Source organism: Cyprinodon variegatus, unplaced genomic scaffold (assembly GCF_000732505.1).
Source record: "Cyprinodon variegatus isolate N-32 unplaced genomic scaffold, C_variegatus-1.0 Scaffold44, whole genome shotgun sequence".
NCBI classification, from domain to species: domain Eukaryota; kingdom Metazoa; phylum Chordata; class Actinopteri; order Cyprinodontiformes; family Cyprinodontidae; genus Cyprinodon; species Cyprinodon variegatus.
Genome location: NW_015150497.1, coordinates 1,574,466 through 1,584,456, shown reverse-complemented (window position 1 = coordinate 1,584,456; position 9,991 = coordinate 1,574,466). Strand labels below are relative to the sequence as shown.

Sequence of the window (9,991 nt, the reverse complement as noted above, 5' to 3'; positions counted from 1 at the left end):
ACTCTTTGTTGGTTCTTTGTCTTTGCTGTCCTCCCATGTTGTTGTCCACGTTCCTCGTCTCTCCCTGGCTCCTCATGTTTGGTTTCCCCAGATGTCTCCATAGTTCTGGTTTGCTTTTGATTATTAGTTGGATTTTTGCATTCCTGCCTTTGTTACTGTTTTTGCCCCATTAAACTCCCAAGAAATCTCCTCAGCCTCTCTGCCTCTGCATTTGGGTCCAAAACCACAACTATTCCTGACAGACTGGTTGTTTTGGTTATTGTCATGGTGGTTATCTATATAGATAAACCATTTAAAGTAGGGTTTGTAAGATACTGATAAACTCCTAAAATTATCAATACTTCAACACTGTATCTGGATACAATGTTAATTTGGTGTTGATATTAAAGACAAGTGGGGGTTTTTTTGGCGTGTTTTTGCTATTGCTGATTTTAGATTTCTGGATATGTTGGTGACAATTCTCAGTCATCCAGGTCATAGTTATTCAAAAAAAAGTCCAGTGGTTTGTTTTTAACTTTTTTTTGGAAAGATTTCTGGGTAATTTGCTCATTAAACCTAATACCACAAACAACCTTGAAAAGCAAATACTTTTGGGCCATTTATTTTGTATTTATCTGCAGACTTACCTAACTAACTAGCATGAGTGATGCTGTTGAAAAGACATGTTTAATGTTGAGTGTGAATTTTTGTTTTTATGTTAGTAAAAATATTTTTATACTTTTAATCATTTTTCATTTTTTAATCCCATGGTATTGTAAATTGTAGCGAGTAACCACTAGTTTCCTGGGTATCTCAATGTTGAGCTAGAAATTGTAGTATTGTGGCAACCCCAGTTTAAACTGTATCTCACCACAGTGGCACACTTTAAATACTAAATAAGAGTTGCTCATAGAAAATGTTGAAAACCTTTAGTATTTCTTGATGGGAACATACACACACTATGTAACCCTGTGGTTTCTGTCCATATCTGTGTATAGTACATTTATTAGACATTTTTCTGCCTTACTATCTATCCTAAATTTTCATATTTTGAATTCATTCCTTTGTGCAAATAACAGTTTATTTCTGAGTCTGTGCAGGAAGCGGCATCAAGTGTTTTTTTTTTTTTGCACAAGAATGCTGAGAACAAGTTTGGCTTTGAAACTAGAAATACAAAAGAAAGATAAAGAATTGGCCTTGTAGTTTTTTTTATTTTCGAAGAGCTGCTGCTCATCTCTTATTACATGCAGCAGTGAGATTACTGTTAGTAAGCGGAGACCTGCGATGCTTTATTCACAGCTCCCTGCTTCTCTCTGGTTCTGTTGCACCTTGTGTGGCACTTTCACAGCTTTTAGTAATTGTTGTGTTGCTGTTTTTTTCCTTCTTCATCTGTGCCTTCTGCTATAAACCTGTAATGCTGATAGCTTGCTAACCATGCCTGCTTTATCATTTACTCTTGGACTTAATCTTTGTGCCATTTCTCTGTATGTGGGGGCGCTTCTGTCTTTATGGAAGTAGTTCCTGCTGGTGTGATGCCTTAAAAAACCATCTAATTTAATAAACAGAATAATTAGGCCACTACACCGCCAGCTGTTGGGTTTTCTTTCAGCCTAGAGGCAGAGTTCGTTTTGCGGGTTATGGTCCACTGAGAACTGGCTGGTATCGACCTTGTTTTCTCTGAGTGTGTGCCATCTGCTGTGTGTTATAAGTGTGTCAGCTGTGATGTGTAGATGTATGTTTTTGTGTCTGGCTCAGAGCGTCTGTTGTGTGTGGACAGTCAGGTCTGTGGGCTGAGTTGAGAGTGCGGTGCTAGGGGCCTCCACAGACTCTCTTTGCTCAGCAGGAGCTCCAGATCCGGGTGGGAGGTTCAGGTTCGGGTTGCCATCTTCTCCGCTGCTGACCAAAAAGTAAAAACCAGAGCTCTTATCTCTCTGCAGGGGTACAGCTTCCTTCTGTGAAGGCTGTACATCGCTCTTAGAGACTATTCAGGCTACCTGCTAGTTTTCCTTCTATGGATCCTGCTGCCACAGCCTTTACAGTGTTCACTCTGCCATGTGCAGAAAACACGTTGCTGCTCAAACGAAAAGCAACAGAACCTGTTCTTCGATTTATGTCAGCATTAAATAGGAATTAACTTCGATATTTGTAGCCCGCATTTATTTAAGTGGGTCTTCTTTAGTGAATACAAACTGTTTTCACAAATAAAAAACAGTTTTTGTTGGAGTAAATATATCTTGTGTGTGTTTGGATAATGTAGTGTGATCACAGTGGCTCTGCAGTCCTCTCACTAAGATTTTTTCCAAATATCTCAGCATATCTCTGTAAACTCTGTTATTTAGGACATTTTTTTTCTCCGATCTCCTTTTTTGTTGTAGCCTATCTTCTCATTGCATCTAATTTTTCCATCCTCCTGCTAATTTCTATCCTTTCATCTCATACTACTGCCCATGCTTTAATTTAATATTTTCTTGTGTTTAAATAGCGCTTTATTTGTGGTATCTGATTAATTGATATTTAACAAAAAAAATTAATCTTTTTGTAGCTATTCCACCATGACTTTAACTACAGTCATTCAAAACATACTTGCAACTTATAATGCCCATGATGTATTTTGACCCACAAAGAACTAAGAACTGTCAAATTGAAATGAGCCTGGATATGATACAATTCAGTTCAATTCGGTTTATAAACCAAATAGCAAAAAGGTATCTATCCAACCCCCCGATACTTCCACATACTCCGTCAGCGCTCCGCCCCGCCCTGCTCACGTACGGAGTACTTGTCTGTCATGTTAATCAATGAGAACTGTTCCACATCCACCGCTACATCACCGCACGTCACCTTCCACATATGTCTTCTCCATCTGTCACCGTCAAAATATGGAGCCAAGCTATGCTTTGCTCTGCTCCGGTCCTGCCAGGTCAAGATCCACAATTGCAATCGCACCAAACAGGAAAAAGAACCGGTTTGTCAAATTTAAACATATTAACGACAAATCAGTAACTACAAACTAGAGCATAATTCTTATATATTCCCAAAAACTAACACTGTTTAATTAAATTATTGGATGCACACTATCTGTACTTCAACATACCAGGAAGCAAATTATTAAGTAGTTAAGTTTCCAAGAGCAAATCGCACAGCTTCAAAAAAACTTCTTATCACAGGCATGGATGAAGAGATGCTGAGTTTGGTAGTAGAGAACAAACATAGATCATACAAACCTATTTTGTATAATCCAGGTTATTCCTGTTACAAAAATCCACAACAAAAAGAAAATATTTGGGCAGAAACTGCGCATATGTCATTATAAAAAATAAGTGTTCATTTCTGCCTGTTTTACTCCTTTGAATTTACAATGATAATATCGCGCATGCTCGTCTCGAGGTCCCAGGAAGTCAGAGCGGAGCAAGATGGGAGAAACGGCGGAGGTTGTAGGCTTTGGTTTGCACAGGGGGTCTGGAGCAGAGCTGAGAGGTGATGTGGGATTTCAGGGTAGGGAAGCCTAATTAGTGGAAACACTCGCTGAGCATACAGAGTATAGTATTGTGGCAAGGATGGAGAGGAGCAACTCTCTTTTAAACAAGAAGAAAGCTCCAGCAGATTCTGGCATGGTGTGATTGGTTATCTGCCACATCCATCTGGGCATTTGAGGAAACAGAGAGGGGAGAAGCACAGCCAAACAGATGAGCTTTGACCCAGTAACTACAGCGTAATGGATGAAAAACAGATGCTACTTTAATTGCTCAGTTCAGGTGAGAGACGTGGTTAAATAAAGATAGAGGGGGCCTAAATCAAGGAATAAGGAATCTAATATAAAAACATCATTTTATCTCTGAGGGGCGTTGCATTTAACCTAAACTTACTAACTGCTGTATCTTCTATATAGAGAGAACATCAGCAGCAATAGGTCAGCTGGTGGTGGCTAAAAGGAGAAATGCTGCCCCAGGTATTAGGGTAACGAATAGGAATAAATTGATTGATATTGATACATACGTTAAATGATCAAATTACACTTAATCAAAATGAAGACATCAATCCACATCATCTTTAAGATACACCGTTAATTCAGAAGACACAGGTCTGTAGTGAACTAGTGATCTGATATTATTGTCATTTTTTAATTAGAAAAGTGTTATTGATTTAAATGCCTAATGCTGTAAGAGATATGATGTAGATAAAATGTAGTTGTTTTTTTAGAGTGAATATCAGTGTAAATATCTGTGTTAGATTGGCTTATAATATCAGATCAAATCAATCCCAGGATTCTGAACTGAATAGAAATAATATTGTAGCACACACTTAATGATATCTGTAAAGATTGTATTGTTTTCCAAACAAATCAATATTTAATCGTTTCATGATAAAGGTGTTTATTTACACCCCTACTAGGTATTGAATCTGGGAGAGAAAAAGGAGAGATTATCCATAAAGAAGTTTGGTAAAAGTAGTAGATAGAAAAAAATGGTCTTCATGTCTTCCATTAGCTTAAGCCTACAACAGCATGACCACAGAGGTAGTGGTTCAAGCCACTAACTATAGCTATAGCTGGGTGGTGGTTGGAGATGAGCCTGATTAAGAAATTATCTGTCTCCCTTCCTACTTTTAGAAACTAGGAGCCAGCAGTAAACCTAAAACATTCTCTCTTCCTGAATTTCCCACCAGAACACCCACTGTAACAAAATACATACCTTTGAGTCCTATTCTTCCCTCATTAACAACTTTTACCCCGAATGATGTTATTGATGTAAACTGGTAATTTTTTCCTAAAGAATGCACAGTGTTTTGAAAATTAATTCCTGTTTTTAAGGTTTTTACCAGCAACTCAGCAATTCTGGTAAACAATTGTTTTTCAATTAATCCATTAACAATCAGCTAGCGAAAGGCTGCTCAAAGAAATGTTTTACAGAATTTAAACCAGGTGAAGCTAAAACTTTTCTACTTGAGGACTTCTGGTTAGATCACATGGACGGGCAAACAAAATTTTTTTCATCTGATGTGCAAAATATTTATATATTGTTTTACAATGTTGGTATAATTACTGCTCTAATTAGTCTGCTCTGTCAGCTAATGGCATGTGTTATAGTCTCTTTCCTCTATTTAACGATTAATTGGTTACTGAATGGGTTCACTGTTATTTCAATAATCGATTAATCATGATTTTTTGTTTCACCCCTATTTTGTTTACTTTCTAAAACAGTCTCATTACACCAAATGCATCCAAAAAAACGTATTAAATCGATATCAGATGTTCAATTTATTTATTTTAGATTATTTCTATTATGAAAATAACAATTTAATAAAACTTGCATTTTTACTTTTTACCTGAAATATTTTAGATTACATCCAGTATTTATACAATATACCGTATGTAATTTTAACGAAAAATAAATACGCATCAGTTTTCTTGTAAACTAAATTCAAGGTATTAAATAACTGTGGATGAATTTTACATGCTATGGAAAAGTGAGTTTGTTCACTGCCTCGTTTGACTGTAAACTTTATGTTGCCTCCTTTATTCAATTATCCTTGTTATTGTCTCTGTCTGGATGAATGGCTTCCCTATGCGCATGAAGCTCAATGTGATCATTTTTATAATGTCTATGTGTTTTAAATATTTATAGAACTTAATGGTTAAAAGAGGCTGGAGGCTTACAAATGTATGTAACTGTGCTTTCTAAAATAAAATTCATGATTTATGCACAGTTTCTGAGTCTGAGGCTTTTACAATATCTCTGCTTTCATGAAGGATGTTGTGTAAAGTTCCCTTTTTAAGCGGTTTCAGCAAACATTTAAATGATAGTGTTACTGAAAAAAATATTCCAAAAAAATCTAGATGTCGGTGGGCTAAATTTAGTTGAGAAATCATAGTTCTGCTTCTGCGTAAATTACAGATAAAGTAAAGCATGTCAGGCAAAAAAGGATGAAAAGTGCATTCTGGTGTTAGAACGTTGATAAGCAAATGGATTTCATAAGCTGCTAATGGGTAGGGGGATTAGTTTGACAGTGGCTAGATGAATGAGATGAAGCCACATGGAATCCCTGCTAATGCAGCATAATGACTGATATGTGATGAGGAATAAGCATTTATTTCATTATGTATCACCAGCTACACGATGTGATGTCAGACTGTTTTCCCTTATGAAAATGATTTCTGTCTAACTCTACTTGATTGATAAAAATAATTATACCTGGACCTGATGCTGGCCCCAGCCTTTTGTTGAGGAGGTCATGTTTTGCTAAAAAGGTCTTCCTGGGTCTGGGATAGGCAAAGGTTATCTGGAAATATTGTGAGGTGGTGGAGCATGGATGTTACCACTATATCACTGGGACCCTATAAATCAGCAATATTATTTTCACCCTCACAATGTAGTGCAGCTTCCTCAATCTTAACTATTATATACTGAAGACATTAAAGGCTTTAGGGTCAGGGTGAGAGGGATGTTGCTGTTAGTGGGTTGTGTCACCCTCCAGCCACAACCTTAATTTAATAACAACTAATTTAAATGTAGTTTAGAAATACACATCAGTATTCATCATGATCCAACAACTCAATATTATTTTGCTCAGACTTTATACACAGATGCTGCCAAAACCTCTCAACCAGTTCCAGCTTCCCAAAATGCTCCCTTTATGCCTTTTTAAGTTGAGGTAGAATGGCTACATTATTTTTGCACTGAGAGGCCAGACTAGAAATATAACCTTCCAGTTGAAGGGTGTAACTCAGGTTATATTAAGATTAGCACCTCTATGTGCTGAGGTCACAGCCTTTTTCTTGGTCTTACACCATAATTAAGCTAAAATCTTGTCTCCTTATGAATTCAATATCACTCAGCATTGTATTTTATCAACTGAGCAGGGAAATACAACACCAAAACATTGTATTTTGATGTTTTTGTTTATTTCCCTCAGTGCTCATATTGGATTTTTTTTTTTTATTTCTTTTGTATATTGATTGATGTCTTCTTTTTAGATTGCTGGTTACTTTTGTGTTAATTTCTAATTTAAATTTTGCTCTAGTATCTAGCTGTTAGGCCTAGCTTTTATTTCTTCACCTTTAATCCTGTCAACTGTAGAACACTATTCTAGGTAGGAGAGGAGCTCTCATCTGCTGTGCAGAATCCAGGCAGGCTTCAGCACATGACAGTAACACACTTGTAGTCAAATTGGGATTACAGCCTTCCGAAAAAGAGCCACAAAAACAAATTATAGGGCATTTACATTTTCACACAGAGTACACATGAACAAATATTGTGTTTTTGTACATTTCTGCATGTTGGGCTGTACTTGAGCAATGGATGGTGGGATTCCTTACAGCTCCTTTCTACCTGATCAGAATTTCTGAAAGGTCCCCTATCTTGACGTTTTCCGTCATTTTCAGACATTAAAGCAGACAAAGCCTTTCTGTTATCTCTGAGTTAGGATTACTACAACTTTTTATACTTACTAAAGGCAATTTTATTCTATTTTTTTTTTCTTTTTTTTTTTAGGGATGCACGATATAATCGGCCTCCTATCGGTATCGGCCTGTATCGGCCTTAAAACTGAATATCGGATATCGGCCACCCCACCGATATTTAACCCGATATTTGATCAGCTTCTGAGTTTCTAAAGTCTAAAAAAAAAAATACTACTTCTTCTTCCTTAAAAACTTATTTTTTTACAGACTTAAAAACTTCTAAAGACGAGGGAAAAAATATTGATACATTAAAATATCACAATATCTTCATATGCTGATATATTGCCATTTACAAACACCATATCAATCTCTTTTACTAATGAAATATTGCTATATGTCATCGTTATGCTACAAAATCCCCCTAAAATTCACAAAATTTTGCCATATTTTTATATGTTGATATATTGATGCGGTATCGATCTATTTTACTAACAAAATCTCACAAGAATTTGCAAAATATCACGAGAATTTGTAACCGAACGATGAAATTTCACGAGACTTTAATGCTTTCTTGTCCATGATCCTTTTTCACAGGACTTTACTGCTGCCTTAAAAAGTGCTTACTTCTTAATTTCAAGCATGAATATGTGCAGCAGCTGCAACCCTGTCTTCCCTTCTGTATTGTGGCATTACCGCCACCAAAAAAGGGCTGAAATAAAAAAAAAAAGGCTAGTGTCTGCCATTTAAAAAGTACTTTCTCTAACATTGTGATCATATTGCTAGTATTTTTAATTGTTCAGCACTTCAATGTCGACAAACATTCCGATAAATATGATGTTAAACAAAATCAAAAAGACCAGGTAATTATGTCATGCCCTTTTGAGCTGGAAAGATTTCATTTTCCACAGTGAGACCAGTCAGGTACCAATATGGGCCAAAATGCCACTCAACAAGGAAAAAGGTGTTTCAAAAGTAACCTAAAAATAAGGATAATAGTTTGCAAATACTCTAAAGACAAATTATTGCATACCAAAAATATTTGACCTGAGTCATACAGTTTATGAGGCCAAAATCTAGTGACATGTATGTTAATTTAATCTGAATAAAGTCTAAAACCGATCTTACATTCTGAGCCACAATGAGTGGAAAAACTGTGGGTAACAAAACTGACCAAAAAGATTAGAGTCTGATTTCATGTCAGAAAGAGGAGGTAGAATATTTGGAAGCTTTTTTTATACATATATAAATATCTGTCTTTGACGGTTATGTGTTAATGTAGAGCGCTGACAGTCAACAAAAAAAACTAAAACCCCCACAAAGGTTCTGTACGCCCCCAGGTCATTATTAAGTAATAGGTTATTAATCATCTCTGGCTAATTACAAGTGTCATTAAGTGCTTCTTGTCTCTTATCAGCTGATGGGTGGAGAAGGTGGACACATGTCGATGCTCTTTATTTAACTTCTAATTTTGCAAAAGAAACTAAATAATATCCTCATCGCTGCTGTTGTCAACATTATAGAAACTGCTTTAATTTACAAACAGCACATTGCATTCTTTTTCAGATCCTAAAAACATTTGTTTTTTCTTTTTTTGCAGGGCAAGGAGACAACAGAGGAAGAGGAGGAGGTTGCTGTTGGCATGGACAAAGGCTTTATGGATGAATTCTTTGAACAGGTTTGTTTCCTATTCTTTCCTATGGCTTTTTATTTGTCCTCCATAAAAAAGTTTTTTTTTTACTGCTTTCTATAACTTGCCATCTTGAGTTAATGATCAGGAGGTTTCTAGCACAACATCTGCGACTGTTTCATCCATCTTCCAACATTGAATCTACTCGTTTCTGTCTGTAATCAATGTGATGTAAGGCGTGTTCTCCCTGCTGCTGAGGAATGATTTATAACTATGGATAATGTTGTAGGTGTGGCTTGGATCTTTATGTGCTTTATTTGGCTTGAACATGCCTGTGTTGATTCAGGTCATCACTCCACTGTTTGCCAGTTAATGACTGACCAGATTTTTTACTGCTGCAGACATCAACATAATTTTGCATTTCTTCCAGTCTCTGTATGCATTTTGAGTTTTTTGTTGTTGTTGTTGTTTTATCATTATATAATAAAACTCTTAAAAAGGTAGAAGAAAAAAAAAATGGAATTTGTAAAGAAAAACACACAAGACTTCCAGAAAGGTTATTGCACCAGTGGTGCAAAAGTGTTACAGTGCATTGAACTATACTGTTTTTTTTTTTTTTTTTTTTTTTTTTTTTTGCTGTACATGGTAGTGTTTTAGTCAAGACCACACCAACTGAGACCAAGAACTACTGAGAAAAGGCCAAAGCCATATAAGTCTTGGTATTCCTTGGTGTCTTAACAACAACTTCATGCTTGAGAAAAGCTGCATAGAATAAGTTAATAAAAAAGTCAAAAATTGCTATGTGGTGTCAGCCTGGCCATATTCTACATATTTCTTCTGTCAGGATAAGAGGAGAGAAACTGTTTCTTCCCAGAGCTGACCAAACCTGGTCGGGAGCAGGTTTTGTTCAGTAAACACAGGGTCCTCTGTCTCCACTCTTCTCACAGTTTTTTTCCTGCATTAGTCAGGATATTTTTGTCATAGTT

The 9,991-nt window shown here is 36.3% G+C and overlaps 1 protein-coding gene across 1 annotated transcript in view; it reads left to right on the top strand.

Annotated features, from left to right (window-relative positions):
* The window catches only part of LOC107081878 (syntaxin-1A-like), a 93,244-nt gene that overhangs the window by 21,964 nt on the left and 61,289 nt on the right, over positions 1 to 9,991 (top strand). Inside the window, exon 2 of the mRNA XM_015370223.1 lies at positions 8,976 to 9,053. Within this exon, the coding sequence (XP_015225709.1) occupies positions 8,976 to 9,053 (78 nt within the window). The remainder of the gene's footprint in view (positions 1 to 8,975; positions 9,054 to 9,991) is intronic.